Source organism: Monodon monoceros, unplaced genomic scaffold, assembly GCF_005190385.1.
Source record: "Monodon monoceros isolate NGI ecotype Baffin Bay Population unplaced genomic scaffold, NGI_Narwhal_1 Super_Scaffold_11, whole genome shotgun sequence".
NCBI classification, from domain to species: Eukaryota; Metazoa; Chordata; class Mammalia; order Artiodactyla; family Monodontidae; genus Monodon; species Monodon monoceros.
Window position 1 is genome coordinate 55,470,745 of NW_021703767.1, and position 20,326 is coordinate 55,491,070.

A 20,326-nucleotide genomic window follows, 5' to 3' on the forward strand; every position below is an offset into this window, starting at 1 on the left:
ATTGGCACTGGACATTGAACAGACAATGAAATGCAAAAATCTTCTTAGTATACAGACAATAAAACAAAACAAATTAGTAAGTATATCATGGAATCTGTGGGGAAAGAGGCCTGAAGTTTCTTGTAAACAAGGTGGTAGTAGAAATTAATACTGTAATTTATATGACAGTAATTGATACTCAATAGAAAGGTGATATATAAGAGTAATTAATACTCTTTAGTATGTTAACTGTCATTGATATTACCTTTATTTAATAGGTTGCCTTTATAGTTTTATTTTTAATGAAAATAAAATATAGGGCTGTTTAATATTTCCTCCCAATTCTGATCTCCCTAACACTTTTTCCCTATAAGCTTCTTAATATATCAATCTGCTTTCTCTTTACATGTAGACTTTCAAGAACTCTTGTAATTAGTATTGGATTCTGTAAATGAAAATTACATACACAATTGCAATATCTGTCCCAAGATATTGCAATAGATACAAACTCTGCCACAACATTCACTTCCAATATCTGAATCAGTGATTTTCAAGTTGTGTTTCATGACTCAGTGGTAGATTATAAAATCAATTTGGTGCGTCACAACTATCATTTTAAAAAAAGAAACAGAATTAGTATGAATAAAAAAAATTTCAGCGTTCATCACTCATTGTCTTAGTTCGGGCTGCTATAGCAAACTACCATAAAATGGGTGGCAAAAACAACATTTCTCACGGTTCTGGAGGCTGGGAAATTCAAGATCAAGGTGCCAGCAGATTCAGTGTCTGGTGAAGGCTGTCTTCTTAATTTGCAGACAGCTACCTTTTCATTGTATCATCACACGTTGGAGAAAGTGATCAAGCATGCACGAGCGAGCAAGCTAGCTCTCTGGTCTCTTCTCATAAAGGTGCTAATCCCATCATGAGGACTCCACATCCTCTAAACCTAATTACCTCCCAATGGCCATACCTCCAGTTACCATCACACTGGGGGTTAGGGTTTCAACCTAAGAATTTTGGAGGCACACAAACATGCAGTCCATAACACACATAATATGAGTAAGGTTTATTTCATGGGACTTATATTTCAGTTTTATGCTTATGTATAAAAATATATATGTAAGTACATTTGAGTTATAATGTAAATTATATTTCTTATTTTGGTTGTGGTCAAAAAGCTTGAGAAATGCTGACCTAAATGCAGTTAAATCACTGTGCTGTATCAACATAGCTGATACATAATACTAATTCTTGATGTTATTTTTCAGAATAAGGAATCTAAAGAAGAGCAAGTGTAAGTATTAGTTAATTAATTTTTAAATCTGTCTTAGTACTGTCAAAGTGTGCTTTGCCAGAATGACACAGCCTTGCTTTAGAACGTGTTCTCACTAAGAGAAGAATAGACAGTTTTTTTGTCTTAGTAAGTTGTCAGGTTTTTTTAACTGAAAGTGACAAAAAGTTAAATTATCATTTATTTTGGGAGAATAGAATCTCTTGCCATTTTCCTATCAATGTATGGCTACTCAAGAGTCATCCAATGCTAACTGCTTTCTTCAAGGACTAAATTTGGCTCCAGTATAAAATCCTTTAAAATATAGTCTAGATTGTAGTTAGCCAAATATAGACTAAGTTAAACTTAACCTTAAAGGCAGGTTATTGTTTGTCCCAGTGACCCCTTTTATAAAAGAGTTTGGTTTGGTTTGTTTAATTAACCTGAGATGTTTGTTTGGTTTTTTTTAACCCCAGTTGTTAACGGTGAATTTTGAACCTTTACTGGAAACCTTTTAATGTCTAAAGAACATTGAGAGCTATATTCTACAACCATATGATTAATGACAGTGTAGTAGAGGAAGGAAGTGGGGGAGACATTCCATAAAGAGATCATTATACCCACCAAAGAGTTGTTAACTGAAAATTAGTTACTTTAGAGAACTCTCTGTGAGGACATAATTAAGATAACTTTAAAATGGTAACAAGAACATATTTTGGTAACTTTAAAGCCATCGATTTTAGTTGATATTTTCTCATTGATTAATGGACATGATCCACTCGGTAAGTTAATAGTTCATCATCCAAGATGGGTTTTCACTTTCTTTGTCAACAAGTTGAGCCACTAATGCAATAGGTTTTTTTGTTTGTTTGTTTGTTTTTGCGGTACGCGGGCCTATCACTGTTGTGGCCTCTCCCGTTGCGGAGCACAGGCTCTGGACGCGCAGGCTCAGTGGGCATGGCTCACGGGCCCAGCCACTCCACGGCATGTGGGATCTTCCTAGACCGGGGCACGAACCCGTGTCCCCTGAATCAGCAGGCGGACTCTCAACCACTGCGCCACCAGGGAAGCCTTTTTTTTCTTTTTTTTTCTATAGAGCAGCTTATTAGTTATCCATTTTATACATATTAGTGTATCTATGTCAATCCCAATCTCCCAATTCATCCCACCACCCCTCCCACCACTTTCCCCCCTTGGTGTCCATACATTTGTTCTCTGCATCTGTGTCTAATTTCTGCCCTGCAAACCGGTTCATCTGTACCATTTTTCTACGTTCCACATATATGTGTTTATACATGATATTTGTTTTTCTAACTTACTTCACTCTTTATGACAGTCTCTAGGTCCATCCACATCTCTACAAATGATCCAGTTTCGTTCCTTTTTTATGGCTAAGTAATATTCCATTGTATATATGTACCACATCTTCTTTATTCATTCATCTGTCAATGGGCATTTAGGTTGCTTCCATATCCTGGCTATTGTAAATAGTGCTGCAATGAACATTGGGGTGCATGTGTCTTTTTGAATTATGGTTTTATCTGGGTGTATGCCTAGTAGTGGGATTGCTGGGTCATATGGTAATTCTATTTCTGGTTTTTTAAGGAACCTCCATATTGTTCTCCATAGTGGCTGTATCAATTTACATTCCCACCAACAGTGCAAGAGGTCTCCCTTTTCTCCACAACCTCTCCAGCATTTGTTGTTTGTAGATTTTCTGATGATGCCCATTCTAACTGGTGTGAGGTGATAACCTCATTGTAGTTTTGATTTGCACTTCTCTAATAATTAGTGATGTTGAGCAGCTTTTCATGTGCTTCCTGGCCATCTGTATGTCTTCTTTGGAGAAATGTCTATTTAGGTCTTCTGCCCATTTTTGGATTGGGTTGTTTGTTTTTTTAATATTGAGCTGCATGAGCTGTTTATATATTTTGGAGATTAATCCTTTGTCCGTTGATTCGTTTGCAACTATTTTCTCCCATTCTGAGGGTTGTCTTTTTGTCTTGTTTGTAGTTTCCTTTGCTGTGCAAAATCTTTTAAGTTTCATTAGGTCCCATTGGTTTATTTTTGGTTTTATTTCCATTACTCTAGGAGGTGGATCAAAAAAGATCTTGCTGTGATTTATGTCAAAGAGTGTTCTTCCTACATTTTCCGCTAAGAGTTTTATAGTGTCCTGTCTTACATTTAGGTCTGTAATCCATTTTGAGTTTATTTTTGTGTATGGTGTTAGGGAGTGATCTAATTTCATTCTTTTACATGTAGCTGTCCAGTTTTCCCAGCACCACTTATTGAGGAGACTATCTTTTCTCCATTGTATATCCTTGCCTCCCTTGTCATAGATTAGTTGACCATAGGTGCATGGGTTTATCTCTGGGCTTTCTATCCTATTCCATTGATCTATATTTCTGTTTTTGTGCCAGTACCATATTGTCTTGATTACTGTAGCTTTGTAGTATAGTCTGAAATTTGGGAGCCTGATTCCTCCAGCTCCGTTTTTTTCCCCTCAAGACTGCTTTGGCTATTCGGGGTCTTTTGTGTCTCCATACAACTTTTAAGATGTTTTGTTCTAGGTCTGTGAAAAATGCCATTGGTAATTTGATAGGGATTGCACTGAATGTGTAGATTGCTTTGGGTAGTAGAGTCATTTTCACAATGTTTATTCTTCTAATCCAAGAACATGGTATATCTCTCCATCTCTTGGTATCTTTAATTTCTTTCATCAGTGTCTTATAGTTTTCTGCATACAGGTCTTTTGTCTCCCTAGGTAGGTTTATTCCTAGGTATTTTATTCTTTTTGTTGCAATGGTAAATGGGAGTGTTTCCTTAATTTCTCTTTAAGGTTTTTCATCATTAGTGTATAGGAATGTAAGAGATTTCTGTGCATAAATTTTGTATCCTGCAACTTTGCCAAATTCATTGAGTAGCTCTAGTAGTTTTCTGGTGACATCTTTAGGATTCTTTATGTATAGTATCATGCCATCTGCAAACAGTGACAGTTTTACTTCTTTTCAAATTTGTATTCCTTTTATTTCTTTTTCTTCTCTGATTGACGTGCCTAGGACTTCCAAAACTATGTTGAATAATAGTGTGAGAGTGGACATCCTTGTCTTGTTCCTGATCTTAGAGGAAATACTTTCTGTTTTTCACCATTGAGAATGATGTTTGCTCTGTGTTTGTTGTATATGGCCTTTATTATGTTGAGGTAGGTGCCCTCTATGCCGACTCTCTGGAGAGTTTTTATCACAAATGGGTGTTGAATTTTGTCAAAAGCTTTTTCTGCATTTGTTGAGATGATCATATGGTTTGTCTTCTTCAATTTGTTAATATGGTGTATCATATTAATTGATTTGCTTATATTGAAGAATCCTTGCATCCCTGCGATAAATCCCACTTGATCATGGTGTATGATCCTTCACATGTGTGTGTTTTTTCATGTCTAGATACCCTAAAAATAACTTACTAAAGAATGAAACAATATTATCAGTCATTTTGCTCATTTTGGCTTACAGCATAGAGCCAAACCTGGATGATCATCAAATCATGCAGCGAGCTTTGTTTTTAAATGAGAATTTTCAAAGACACACAAAAGTAAAGAGAATAATATATCTACATTTGTCGGTATACCTATCATCATGATTCGACAGTTATCACTGTTTTTCCATATTTGCTTCATTTTTCCCTTAACATTTTGTTCTTTTTTGAATGTTTTCAGTCCCAAACATCATATAATTTTACCTCTACGTGATTCAGTTTGCATCTCTTTAATAAGAGATGAATATTTTTCTATATTATCGTAATGCTATTATCATACTTTAAAAATTTAGGAATAATCTTTTGGAGCTTTTCAAAACTACAGATTTATATTTTTACAGTGTTGGGGTGTCAGAAAAATGTAATTTTTTAACAACTTTTTAAGCAATATGGAAAACTGATTGGGTTTTCGAACTGTGGTCTACACAAGCAGTTTATTTCATTGAACTTTCCAAAATATTTGAGTCAGTCTAGAATACTTCAGTGATACCTAATGACTGTTTTATAGTGTTTTACAAGTTATTCTACAAGCGTTAGATATCATTTTTTTTCTAGGTCTCAGTGGCCTAAAATAAGTACTGATGCATCCTGGAGTTATCTATTTTCTTTCTAATAATAAAATAAAAATAATTTTCTTTCACTTATAAAATTAAGTAATACATATCATGCTATAAGTAAAAGTTCTATTTCTTGTTATTGTTCAATGAGATTAGGAAGGAAATTCATAGCTACTAAATAGTGGGCCAACTTGAAAGGATAGTAGCATGCATTTAAATTTTAGACATAGGTATAAAAATGAGTTAATTGTCATTGTACATGTAATATTTTCATTGTTTTCTCAGTGGTTCCTAGTTACTTTAATTCATTATCACTACAGTTTTTTTAAAGTCCTGTTACAAAAGAAACCTCCATTTTAATCTACTTTATATTGCTGTTTGCAGCCCTTTATTTAAATGTACATGGGACCTAAGCACTGAAGTTGATTAAACCAACCTACTTGTCAAGAATGATGTGATGATTAAATAATATAGCAGATGTAGACATGCTTGTCAATATTTCCCAAAGTATTGTTTCTCAAAGTAACTGATGTTAATAGTTATAATTTGAAAAGTGAACTCCATATTCTGATAGTTCTTAAAAACACTACTATGAACAGAATAGGTACCTCAGTTGAGTGCTATCTGAAATATGCTAAAATCTTCAAAAGAAATACACAGTATGACCGCTCTCCAAACTTTGACTATGAGCCCTTCTGATCTGAGCATCTCATGAGACCAGTACAATATTAATTTGGGAAATAATGGCTTATATGAAAAGCACTATACAATTATAAAAGATCACATTGATTATGTCACCACTATAGTCCAAATATGATAGGTAAGGAAGAGCAATTGAAGAAGGAACAAGCAAATCTATACTCAATCAGTGGATTTATGAAAGATGATGCAAGTGATGTTCAAGAAGATTCTGCAACTGAAGACAAGTTCTATAGCCTGGATGAACTGCATATTCTGGACATGATAGAGCAGGTAAGCCTGATTTGAGAGGATACAGCCCTGCCTTCCTTCTTCCAGAACAATTGTTAACCATTTTTTCCCCATGACTCTTTGAACAGCATGTTAACCTAGTGATTTATGTTGTATTTCTGAGGAAAAAGAAAAAACAGGAAAGGAGGGACAGAGGGATAGCTGACATAAAAAAGAACCCTAGGAACTGGAAACTTTTCACTTTAGTCCTCAGACCATTTCCTGGTTTTAAGTATTGGGCAGAGTTGATTACAAATGCATTCCTTATAAAGAGTTTTCAAATACCACAAGGAAGAAAAAAATACCCTGGCATAATCCCATTGGATTAAATTTCATGAGAAAAATAGTTTTATAAAACAAATCTACTTTCATTTTTCAAAAAGTTAAACCTTTTTGTTACCATGAAATATCTATAAAAAATATTAACAAACAACAATTTTTTGGTTCCTTTCCTGGTGGTAGTCAGTGCTGGGAATGACATACTTATATATGAAGGTGCATATGAACATGATTTTAGTGCTCAGTAGAGCATTTAATGAGACAAAACATATAGAAAGCTTTTTTTTAAAAAAAAAAATCACTTGCTTAACCTACCCATGAGAATTCTGTACTGAGGTAATATATGATATCCTGTTCCATGGTTTAAGTATAATAATATATAATATATAGTAATGTTGATATCTAAGGATACAGTTAGTACAAACAATTTCCTGGCTGATAGTACATTAGTATCATTGTCATGCCTTTTTGTCTCCTTTCTAATTAAAATATATACATATATTTTAACTGAAGTGACATATTCTAAGCTTTGGATGTCACACTAAAGTTTAAATGTGGGGCCTTTGGTTTTCATCCAACAGCTATAAGAACTCAAAAAATAGAATGAAAATGTCACACAGCTTTTGAAAAATGTTTATTCATTCATTTATTCAAAAAACACTTAGCACTTACTTTGTGTCAAGAGCTATGCTAAGACATGGTCCCTGTGATCACAGTGTTTATAATCCAGTGGAGAAGTTGAACATTAACCTAAGGTGATAATTACTAAGGTAATAATTAAGTAGTTTAGCAGTTAAGATTGCCTGAGTTTAGAATTCTGGCTCCTTCACTTACTCTGTGACCTTGGGCAAGTTACTCAGTTTTATCATCTCTAAAGTAGTAGTGAGTGCCTACCTCATATGGTTCTTATGACAATAAAAGCATTACAAAAAATGCTTTAAAAATGGTAAGCATACAGATAACATTATTCAGTAGTAGCAGCAGTAGACAAGTAACTATGGTATTGTTTAGTGAATGCTGTAATTGGAGAGAGGTAGGTTTATTTAAATTAATCAGAGAAGTGGTATTTGCATTGAAACCTATAATGCATGAGTATGAGTTAGACAGCAACTTAAATCCCCTTTAAATAACAATAATAGTAGTGTTTTTCATTTAAATTTCTATAATATTAGTGCTTTTTTAAAGAGGAAAATAAAGCATGAATATTCCATTTGCTCAATAGGGCTCAACCAACAAGGTAACTACAGAATATGGAGAAACTGAGAAGCAAAAGCTTGCTCGACAACGGCAGTTTTGTAAATTGCACTATCAGTGTGAAGTAAGTATTTTTGCCATTATATCTGAGACAAGTTAGAGGTACTTCAAATGTTCAATTTAATGGTATATATTTTTAAAGAGCCCAGTTTTTTCTTTAAATTTCTGGTGGCTTGAACAGAATTAACTGAAATAATATTTTTCATTGATCAGGATTTCAAAAGACAATTGAAAACAGTGACTTTTCGGTGGCAAGAAAACCAAATGCAGATTAAAAAGAAAGATAAAATCATCTCATCTCTTAACCAACAAGTGGCTTTCGGAATCAATAAGGTGTCCAAGTAAGTGCAAATCTGTTGATAGAAGAAAATTCTGGGTTTGCTCCATAATGAACAGTATCCTTTAAAAGATAATCCCTATGTAGCCACTAGGTGGCATTGTGACTGCACATTAGGAACTGCCAACCACAGGGCTGCAATTGCTTAAAAACCCACTATATTTTGCCTTACCAGCTGGATTGAGAAATAAGCAACTGCTCACTCTAAATATCAAGCTTTTCATGTATTGGCTGAATAAGTGTGAAGATAATAGAATTACATGAGAATGATAATTAGCTTTCAGGTCATGACTCTAATTTGTAAAAATGTGACTAATGATTGGCTGTTTCTTTATAGCATATGGTAAGTACATTCCTCAAAGACATTACTGACTCACTTTCATACCTTTTAATGTTGGTTTCTGAGAGTATTTGTGTTCTAAACGCAAGAGATTGGAAACAAATCAAATTCCCGGAGAATCTTTTCACCCCATCAATCTCATTTCTCATACAACCTCAAGTATTAAAAATGCCTGAGACTAAAAATTCTGATTTAATAAGGGAAAATGAGTATCCTGCTCCATTCTGTTTATACTAACGACTGTCTCGAACCATTTTGAAGTGAAATAGTAATATAAATTGTGACACATTATTTTAATAAACAGTAATACCACAAAATACTAGTCATCCATGATTCTGATTTGAAATCCACTGCAGTTCCTAGACTGCTAATAGGGGAAATAGACAGATTCTAGGGAATATCTTAGTTTAAGGAGTCCAAGATGTCAATAGTTAAATTGGAGAAATATTAGGCAGAGATTTGGGTCTTAAATTTTCTCCCACATAACATTTCATCCAACCTGAACAGGTTTTTAGGAAGAACAGGATGCCATAGCTCTGGCAACATGGTATCAGTTGCAAACACTTTCAGTTTTGTGGACCTAAAATAGCTTGGACAAATTAAACTGACTGAAATCACTTAAGAACCCACACTTCAGGATTCAAAATTTTGTCTTTTAGCCTGAAAGACAATGACCAATCCATAAATATGTTATATAGTATCAGAGACCAGAAAAGTAATGCCATCCATGCAGATGACCTGTCTCTCTCCTTTGCTATCTGAGATATCTCTCTTCAACTCTAATACCTTACCCAGACTCCCTTGTATGCTTGAGACTACAAACAGACCACTTTAGGGAATGCATATGTCTTCACACAAGGAACATTCAGTGCTGAACATTCACCAAACTTTTATCAAGTTCCCACAGTATGCGAAGAATTATGTAAGGCACATGTAAAGGATACCAAGACATATCAGACATTAACTGTGAGCTAGTGGAAAGTATAGATTAATATGAGAGGATTAAAATTACATATAACAGAGGGACCTCCAGTTCCACCAAAATGTAGTAGCTCTGTTACTTGCAAGTCTTCCTTCTTACAACTTAAACACCCTGGATAGAGCACAACAAACATGGGAAGACTCTGAAAGGTAGAAGGAAGCAGACTGTCTAGAAACCTTGGAACTTGAAAGAATGATGTGACAGTGATTTTTTAAAAATTGCCTCCCATGTATCCTAGACAGGGCACTGCAGAAACCTCCAACATGCAACTGTCAGTAAGCACAGGGTAGGGGGCCACTAAAGTGACAAGAAAAGTCTGTTCCCTTTAGCCAGAGGATCAGGGAAAGGAAGATATAATAACATGAAACCTTTTTGGCACTACCCACCTAGTCCAGCCAAACACTACTAGACCCACACCACCCCTTGGACACAGGTACTGCACTCTGACAAAAGATGGCAGAAATCAGATTCCCTTGCTGGGGTAGCAATACTGAGCAGGTAGCTAATCTTCCATTCCTCACCAAGTGGAAGCAAGGGGTGCTCCAGTTTCTCTGCCAGGATAGCATCAATATGGTCCAGCTGCGAGCTAAGCCTCTACCTCTACCTAGCATCAACAAGACTTAACAAAGTGATCCAAGGTGGGACTAGTCAATACTAGGTTTTATTCCTACTCTCATGGGGAGCTGAATCTCCACCCTGGGGCCAGGTGGTACTCCATTTCCCCTGCTTTCCCCAGCTGGTGCCAGAGGCACCCAACAGGGAGCTCCTGCCTCTCTCTACTGTACAGCAGCAAAGCAGTGTGAGTCAGCCCTTCTACACTTCACTTGAAGTAAGAAAAGATCAATACCAGTAGACTATGCATGCATATTGTAATACCTAGTGCAACCACTAAGAAAGCTGCATAAAGAGATATACTCAAAAACACTATAAATAAACTAAGATGGAATCCTAAAACATGTTCAGGTAACCCACAAGAAAGTAAGAAAAGAGAAACAGAGGAAACAAACAGAAAACAAATAATAAAATGGCAGACTTAAGCCCTAACATATCAATAATTACCTTAAGTATAAATGGTCTAAATATATCAATTAAAAGACAGAGACTGGAAGAATAAATTTTAAAAACAAAACAAAAAGAAGTGTGATCCAACAATATGCTGTTTTTAGGAAATGCATTTCAGTTTCAACAACATAAGTAGGTTGAAAATAAAAGGATGGTAAAATATATACCATGTAAGCATTAATCAAAAAATAAGGAGTGGCTATATTAATATCAGATAAAATGGACTTCAGAGCAAAGAAAGCTGGAGACAAAGAGGGACATTACATAATGATAAAAGGATCAGTCCACTGGGAAGACATAAGAGCCTAAAGGTGTACACAGCAAACAACAGAGCCTCAAAATATATGAAGCAAAACAGACAGAACGGAAAGAAGAAATAGAAGACCTCTACAACACCATCAAGCAACAGGATCTGATTGATATTTATAGAACACTTCACCAGACAATAACAGAATACATATGCTTTCAAGTACCCACAGGAAATATACCAAGATAAACCATATTCTGGGCCATAAAACAAACCTCAGCAAATTTAAAAGAATTGAAATCATGAAAAGCATGTCTCAGATCACAGTGGAAACAAACTAGAAATCACTAACAGAAATATAACAGGAAAATGTGCAAACACCTGGAGACTACAGAATATACTTCTAATTAATTCATGAGTCAAAGAAGAGGTCTCAAGGGAAATAAAAATATGTTGAATTGAATTAACATGAAAATACAATATGTCAAAGTTTGTGGGACACAGCTAAAGCAGTTCTGAGATTTATAGCACTAAATGTGCGCATTAGAAAAGGGGAGAAGTCTCAAATGTATAATACAATACAAGCTCCCACCTCAAGAACCCAGAAGAAGAAAAGCAGAATGACCCAAAACAAGCAGAAGGATGGAAATAATAAAGATTGGAAATATTGAAATTGGAAACAAAAAGCAGTAGAGAAAATCCATGAAACAAAGAGCTGGTTTCTTTGAAAATATCCATGCAACTGACAAACCTCTAGCAAACCTGATAAAAAAAGAGAAGACACAAGTTACCACCCTCAGGAATGAAATGGTGATATCACTACAGACCGTGCCGACATCAGAGAATTGTGCTGAGTGAAAAAACCCAATCCCCAAAGCTTATATTCTATATTATTCCATTTCTGTAACATTCTTGAAATGACAAAAATTTCAAATAGTTCAAAAATGACAAAGTGCTAAAAATGAAAAATAGATTAGATTAGTGGTCCCAAGGTTTTAAGGAGGAGATGGAAGAGGGAGGGAAGTGGCTGTGGCTATAAAAGGGCAAAATAAGGCGTCCTTGTGGTGATAAAATTGTTCGCTATCTTTAACTGTATCACTGACAACATCCTGGGTTATTATACTGTCGTTTTGCAAGATGTTGCATTGGGGGAATGTGGATAAAGGGTACATGGGATCTGTCTGTATCATTTCTTACACCTGCATGTGAATCTATGTTTATCTGAAAAGCTTAACTTTTTGAAAAAGTGCATATAAATGTCAAATGGAGCTGTATTTAATAGGGATATTGTGGGGTAAAAAGAGTACTTTTGATGTTGAGATAAGGAAGAACTTCATTGAAGACATAGTGTTTTACCTAAGCTAGGTAATACATAGGGTAAGATGGGAGAAAAGACAGAGGGCATTCAGACCAGAGAGGAAAGCATGAATGTTGCGTGTATTCTCATATAAGCTTTTGAGCCTTTCTTTGTTTAATTCACCTGGTCATGTCCCAAGAGCATGTGACAAAAATATAAATATTCTTTCATTGTAAAATGTTGATTTCTTTCAGCTTAGAACATCTTGTTTATTTGGAAGCAAAAACATCTTTTTTCTTTGGCCTAATTCAATGCCAATACTACAGTAAATGTTTGGTCAATATGTTGATGATAATTGCAGTGTTAATAAAGAAGACATACAAAAATGACATATTTTGCACAAATTACAATACTTAATAAATGTTAAGAAACTGCTGTCCATAAAATTCATATAGTAAACTTCATAGCCAGCCAGAGTAAGCTTGAGAACTTTAGATATTTTAGAGAACAAAATCTAATCCCACCCTGTCATGGTTTTCCTGAGAAAAATAGGACTAACTAGTTATGACTACCTGAACATATATAGCTGGTTCATGTATGAGCAGGATGATAGGAACTATGCCTACCTTATCCTCTGTTACTTAAGAATCCAGGTCTTCTGAATTCCCAATCAGCTTTGTCAGTTCTTATCGCCCACTCTAAACTAGAGCTGGGTAAAATAATGAAGTAATGGCAGTATACATGGGAAAGAAAGATGTCAGTCTTAGAAATCTTACAACTTACTTTGCAATTCTCTCTACATACTCCTGTAGAGTATACAGAAACAAAGCTTGTATTTCTTATTCTTTACTCAAGAACATGATCTCTTTTGTATCTAAAGAGACCTGTTTTCTTTTCTTTGCATTTATCAGTCCAATACAACATTCATTGTAAGTCTCTACAGCTTCCAAGAAGCTTAAATGTAAGTAGGTGGTCTCTGAAATCTAGTGGTGAGCAATCCAGCCAACATGTAACGTCACTCTTTTAAGTCTTTATCATTCCATAGTTTATATAAACCAAAACTCGTATGTATCCCAAGTGTCTGAACGTATCAGAAACTTAAAGAGAAATGTGCTTTTGCTATAACTCTCTTCATATTGAAGCAGATTAACAGGTGGTAAAGAAAAATGCAGCACAAGGGAGGAACATCAAAAATGGTATGTGAATATATGTCAACCCCAAAAGTATTACTTTGCATTTCTTTTAATAGTTTTTGGCATGTCGGTTATTAAGCTAATCATGGGTTATGTTTTCTGATGTATACAAAATTTTTACCCAATCTTCTGTTGATTAGGTCATGTGAGTGACTCCCCTGTTATAATTTATAGTTTTTGGGGTTTTTTAAAATAAATTTATTTATTTATTTTTGGGTGTGTTGTGTCTTCGTTTCTGTGCGAGGGCTTTCTCTACTTGTGGCGAGCGGGGGCCACTCACTGTCGCGGCCTCTCTTGTTGCAGAGCACAGGCTCCAGACACACAGGCTCAGTAGTTGTGGCTCATGGGCCTAGTTGCTCCACGGCATCTGGGATCTTCCCAGACCAGGGCTTGAACCTGTGTCCCCTGCATTGGCAGGCAGATTCTCAACCACTGCGCCACCAGGGAAGCCCCGTAATGTATAGTTTTAATTAAAATTCTTATTTGTACACAGCCTCATTGCTTCTGTATTTAAGATCTGATTTCTTTCAGAATTTAAGTCTTTAATAGTTTGCATGACTTGATATACTATCTCTTTAAGGAATTTGAAGTTCTCAATCCCACCATAGGCCTAGAACATCACAAGATGCCATCTCTGTTTTCTAGTGAGTAAACTAAAGAACAAAGAGCTAAAGTCATTTTTCTGAGTCATTGAGCTGGGGATACGATATAACTCTTCAGTTTGGCTTTCTAATTTTCAGGGTTAGAACTTAGTTCTGTCTTTGTAAAGTCAGTAAATCGGACATCAGACATAAGAAAGATAAATCTTAGAAGAATAAGGTAGAGGAGTCCAGTTATTTTCAGGCTCAAGATTTATGGCCCAAAATGGACATACTTAGTCTCTCTCCTCAGCTACAAGTAGGGTTGTTCTGACTGTTAATGATAAATAATTTCTAACATTTTATGGCGTTCTTTCCTCTTTTCTTAGATTGCAGCGTCAGAGCCATGCTAAAGATAATGAAATCAAGAACCTTAAAGAGCAACTTTCTATGAAAAGGTAACAAACAGCTGTTGCTTTGGTTGAGTGCACCCTCTCTGAAACTGTGGATTCCACTCAGCATATTCTGGCTAAGGTAGCCATATAACTTGTCATCCAAACTAGGGCACTTTTGAGCATGATACTGAGCAGTATTAATAATTACGCTGGGACAACAGATAAAAGCTGGAAATGTCCTAGGCAAATAGGGAGGAATGTTCACCTTGCCTCTGGCCCTGGGAAACTGCTGAGAGTGATTAAATCAGCAAAGTTGTGGTGCCACAACAAACTACTGTCAGGAACTAGGGCTTATGAATTCTTTTTTCTTTACTGTAATCAATACTACTAGGTGTGACTGATTCATGAAACTGGGTAAGTCTTGTTCTGATTTACATATTTTTTATAATAGCTGTTTTGAGATCTAATTCACATAGAATAAAATTCACCCTGTTAAAGCATACTATTCCTTGGTTTGTAGTATATGTACAGAGGTGTACAACCATCATCACTATCTAATTCCAGAACATTTTTCTCACCCTAAAAAGAAACCCTGGGTCCATTAGAAGTCACTCCCCATTCTCTTGTCCCCCAGCTTCTGGGAACCACTAGTCTATTTTTTTGTCTCTGTGGATTTACTTATTCTGGACATGTCATATAAAAGGAATCATATAATAATATGTGGCCTCTTTTGACTAACTTCTTTCACTTAACATAATGTTTTCAAGGTTCATCGTGTTTTAGCATGTATCAGTACTCATTCCTTTTTATGGACAAATAATATTCCATTGTATGGATATACCACACTTTGCTTACCTTTTCATCAGTTGATGGACATTTGGTTTGTGTCCAGTTTTTGGCTGTTATGAATAAAGCTGGTATGAACATTTGTCTACAAATTTTTGTGTGGACATATGTTTTCAATTCTCTTGGGTATATACCTAAGAGTAGAATTGCTGAGACATGCAGTAAACTCTGTTTAACTTTTGGAGGAACTGCCAAACTGTTTTCCAAGTGACTGCACCATTTTATAATCCCAGCAGGAATGGATGAGTGTTCCAGTTATCCACGTTCTCACCAAGACTTATTATTTTATCTGTCTTTAGTTCACCCATTGTAGTGTTTGTAAAGTGGTATGTCTTTTTGGTTTTGATTTGCATTTTCCTAATAATTATGTTGAGTATCTTTTCATGTGCTTATTGGCTATTTGTGTATCTACTTGGAGAAATGTCCATTTACTTCCTTTGACTATTTTTAATATTGGGTTGTTTCTCTTTTAACTATTGAGCTTTAAGAGTTTTTTGTATATTCTGGATACAAGTTCCTTGTCAGATACATGATTTTCGAATATATTCTTCCATTCTGTGGATTGTCTTTTCACTTCCTTGATCATGTCCTTAGAAGCACAGTTGATTTTGATGAAGTCCAATTTATCTATTTTTTCTCTCGTAGGCAAGTTTTTCACAGTATTCAGTGGCATCGTAATTCCTTTTTGTTGACTCCTTGAATATTTTATAACTTTTTCCCTCAAAATAATCTGGCCTTATTGATATTAACAACATATTGTCTTATCAGGCTTCTCATCAACGTCTGTCAGGTACTCAAGCATCCAGCTGTTTCTAATAATAAAACATTGAGGAAAGCCTTTGTGAAAGTCCTTATTACAAAAATGTTATACGTCCAATTAATTGCTTTCATTAGAAACATAATTTGGTTTGTATGCTCTAGCATTCTGGGGCTCAAGTGTAGGAAGCTGAAATGGAATACGAAAAAGAGAAACCTCATCGGTAGCCATTTTCCATAATGTCCTTCATAAATAATATCCTTATCATCATCTCCTTCTCTCCTTCTCAAGCTATGGGAATTGTTTTCATTCTAAGGTACTGAATGTGAGCACTGAGATAAACAGTAAAATATTTTAATGTGGTGACTTAGCTTTATGACAGGGATAATAAAAACTTTTGTGGTTGCTATTGTTAGGACATAAAAAGGCTTGTAGAAACTTTATTTTATGTAAAATTTATTAATAATAATAGCTAACATTTATTTAGTAATTACTGTGTGCCAAACACAAAGTGCTTTATGTATATTATCTGAATGAATTTTCACAACAACTATTTGAGGTAAGTAATATAATTTTTCCATTTTTATATGTGAGGAAACTGAGGTATAGAGAAGTAACTTGCCCATGGTTTCACATTTAATAAGTTGTGGAGGTCAGATTCATCTTCAGAAAACTTGATTTCAGAACCAAGGTTTTTTTTTTTATTTTTTTCCTCTCTCTTTTTTTTAACATCTTTATTGGAGTATAATTGCTTTACAATGGTGTGTTAGTTTCTGCTTTATAACAAAGTGAATCAGTTATACATATACATATGTTCCCATATGTCTTCCCTCTTGCGTCTCCCTCCCTCCCACTCTCCCTATCCCACCCCTCCAGGCTGTCACAAAGCACCGAGCTAATATCCCTGTGCCTTGCGGCTGCTTCCCCCTAGCTATCTACCTTACTACGTTTGTTAGTGTGTATATGTCCATGACTCTCTCTCGCCCTGTCAAAGCTCACCCTTCCCCCTCCCCGTATCCTCAAGTCCGTTCTCCAGTAGGTCTGCGTCTTTATTCCTGTCTTACCCCTAGGTTCTTCATGACATTTTTTTTTCTTAAATTCCATATATATGTGTTAGCATACGGTATTTGTCATTTTCTTTCTGACTTACTTCACTCTGTATGACAGACTCTAGGTCTATCCATCTCATTACAAATAGCTCAATATCGTTTCTTTTTAAGGCTGAGTAATATTCCATTGTATATATGTGCCACATCTTCTTTATCCATTCATCCGATGATGGGCGCTTAGGTTGCTTCCATCTCCGGGCTATTGTAAATAGAGCTGCAATGAACATTTTGGTACATGACTGTTTTTGAATTTCAGTTTTCTCAGGGTATATGCCCAGTAGTGGGATTGCTGGGTCATATGGTAATTCTATTTCTGGTTTTTTAAGGAACCTCCATACTGTTCTCCATAGTGGCTGAACCAATTCACATTCCCACCAGCAGTGCAAGAGTGTTCCCTTTTCTCCACACCCTCTCCAGCATTTATTGTTTCTAGATTTTTTGATGATGGCCATTCTGACTGGTGTGAGATGATATCTCGTAGTTTTGATTTGCATTTCTCTAATGATTAATGATGTTGAGCATTCTTTCATGTGTTTGTTGGCATTCTGTATATCTTCTTTGGAGAAATGTCTATTTAGGTCTTCTGCCCATTTTTGGATTGGGTTGTTTGTTTTTGTGTTATTGAGCTGCATGAGCTGCTTATAAATTTTGGAGATTAATCCTTTGTCAGTTGCTTCATTTGCAAATATTTTCTCCCATTCTGAGGGTTGTCTTTTGGTCTTGATTATGGTTTCCTTTGCTGTGCAAAAGCTTTGAAGTTTCATTAGGTCCCATTTGTTTATTTTTGTTTTTATTTCCATTACTCTAGGAGGTGGGTCAGAAAGGATCTTGCTGTGATTTACGTCATAGAGTGTTCTGCCTGTGTTTTCCTCTAAGAGTTTGATAGTTTCTGGCCTTACATTTAGGTCTTTAATCCATTTTGAGCTTATTTTTGTGTATGGTGTTAGGGAGTGATCTAATCTCATACTTTTACATGTACCTGTCCAGTTTTCCCAGCAGCATTTATTGAAGAGGCTGTCCTTTCTCCACTGTACATTCCTGCCACCTTTATCAAAGATAAGGTGTCCATATGTGCGTGGGTTTATCTCTGGGCTTTCTATCCTGTTCCACTGATCTATCTTTCTGTTTTTGTGCCAGTACCATACTATCCTGATTACTGTAGCTTTGTAGTATAGTCTGAAGTCAGGGAGCCTGATTCCTCCAGCTCCTTTTTTCGTTCTCAATATTGCTTTGGCTATTCGGGGTCTTTTGTGTTTCCATACAAATTGCAAAATTTTTTGTTCTAGTAGTCTGAAAAATGCCAGTGGTAGTTTGATACAGATTGCATTGAATCTGTAGATTGCTTTGGGTAGTAGAGTCATTTTCACAATGTTGATTCTTCCCATCCAAGAACATGGTATATCTCTCCATCTATTTGTATCATCTTTAATTTCTTTCATCAGTGTCTTATAATTTTCTGCATACAGGTCTTTCATCTCCTTAGGTAGGTTTATTCCTAGATATTTTATTCTTTTTGTTGCAATGGTAAATGGGAGTGTTTTCTTGATTTCACTTTCAGATTTTTCATCATTAATATATAGGAATGCCAGAGATTTCTGTGCATTAATTTTGTATCCTGCTACTTTACCAAATTCATTGATTAGCTCTAGTAGTTTTCTGGTAGCATCTTTAGGATTCTCTATGTATAGTATCATGTCATCTGCAAACAGTGACAGCTTTACTTCTTCTTTTCCGATTTGGATTCCTTTTATTTCCTTTTCTTCTCTGATTGCTGTGGCTAAAACATCCAAAACTATGTTGAATAAGAGTGGTGAGAGTGGGCAACCTTGTCTTGTTCCTGATCTTAGTGGAAACACTTTCAGTTTTTCACCATTGAGGATGATGTTTGCTGTGGGCTTGTCATATATGGCCTTTATTATGTTGAGGAAAGTTCCCTCTATGCCTACTTTCTGCAGGGTTTTTATCATAAATGGGTGTTGAATTTTGTCGAAAGCTTTCTCTGCATCTATTGAGATGATCATATGGTTTTTCTCCTTCAATTTGTTAATATGGTTTATCACATTGATAGATTTGCGTATATTGAAGAATCCTTGCATTCCTGGAATAAACCCCACTTGATCACGGTGTATGATCCTTTTAATGTGCTGTTGGATTCTGTTTGCTAGTATTTTGTTGAGGATTTTTGCATCTATGTTCATCAGTGATATTGGCCTTTAGTTTTCTTTCTCTGTGACATCCTTGTCTGGTTTTGGTATCAAGGTGATGGTGGCCTCGTAGAAGGAATTTGGGAGTGTTCCTCCCTCTGCTATATTTTGGAAGAGTTTGAGAAGGATAGGTGTTAGCTCTTCTCTAAACGTTTGATAGAATTCACCTGTGAAGCCATCTGGTCCTGGGCTTTTGTTTGTTGGAAGATTTTTAATCACAGTTTCAATTTCAGTGCTTGTAATTGGTCTGTTCATATTTTCTGTTTCTTCCTGATTCAGTCTTGGCAGGTTGTGCATTTCTAAGAATTTGTCCATTTCTTCCAGATTGTCCATTTTATTGGCATAGAGTTGCTTGTAGTAATCTCTCATGATTTTTTTTATTTCTGCAGTGTCAGTTGTTACTTCTCCTTTTTCATTTCTAATTCTATTGATTTGAGTCTTCTCCCTTTTTTTCTTGATGAGTCTGGCTAGTGGTTTATCTATTTTGTTTATCTTCTCAAAGAACCAGCTTTTAGTTTTATTGATCTTTGCTATCGTTTCCTTCATTTCTTTTTCATTTATTTCTGATCTCATTTTTATGATTTCTTTCCTTCTGCTAGCTTTGGGGTTTTTTTGTTCTTCTTTCTCTAATTGCTTGAGGTGCAAGGTTAGGTTGTTTATTCGAGATGTTTCCTGCTTCTTAAGGTGGGCTTGTATTGCTATAAACTTCCCCCTTAGAACTGCTTTTGCTGCATCCCATAGGTTTTGGGTCGTTGTGTCTCCATTGTCATTTGTTTCTAGGTATTTTTTTATTTCCTCTTTGATTTCTTCAGTGATCACTTCATTATTAAGTAGTGTATTGTTTAGCCTCCATGTGTTTGTATTTTTTACAGATCTTTTCCTGTAATTGATATCTAGTCTCATGGCGTTGTGGTCAGAAAAGATACTTGATACAATTTCAATTTTCTTAAATTTACCAAGGCTTGATTTGTGACCCAAGATATGATCTATCCTGGAGAATGTTCCATGAGCACTTGAGAAAAATGTGTATTCTGTTGTTTTTGGATGGAGTGTCCTATAAATATCAATTAAGTCCATCTTGTTTAATGTATCATTTAAAGCTTGTGTTTCCTTATTTATTTTCATTTTGGATGATCTGTC

At 35.5% G+C, this 20,326-nt stretch overlaps 1 protein-coding gene across 8 annotated transcripts in view; it reads left to right on the plus strand.

Moving 5' to 3' along the window:
* The window catches only part of DZIP3 (DAZ interacting zinc finger protein 3), a 131,584-nt gene that overhangs the window by 80,442 nt on the left and 30,816 nt on the right, over positions 1-20,326 (plus strand). For all 8 annotated transcript variants that reach the window (XM_029214295.1, XM_029214292.1, XM_029214299.1 and 5 more), the window contains exons 18-22: positions 1,248-1,273; positions 6,144-6,309; positions 7,808-7,903; positions 8,053-8,180; positions 14,265-14,333. In XM_029214295.1, the coding sequence (XP_029070128.1) occupies positions 1,248-1,273; positions 6,144-6,309; positions 7,808-7,903; positions 8,053-8,180; positions 14,265-14,333 (485 nt within the window). The remainder of the gene's footprint in view (positions 1-1,247; positions 1,274-6,143; positions 6,310-7,807; positions 7,904-8,052; positions 8,181-14,264; positions 14,334-20,326) is intronic.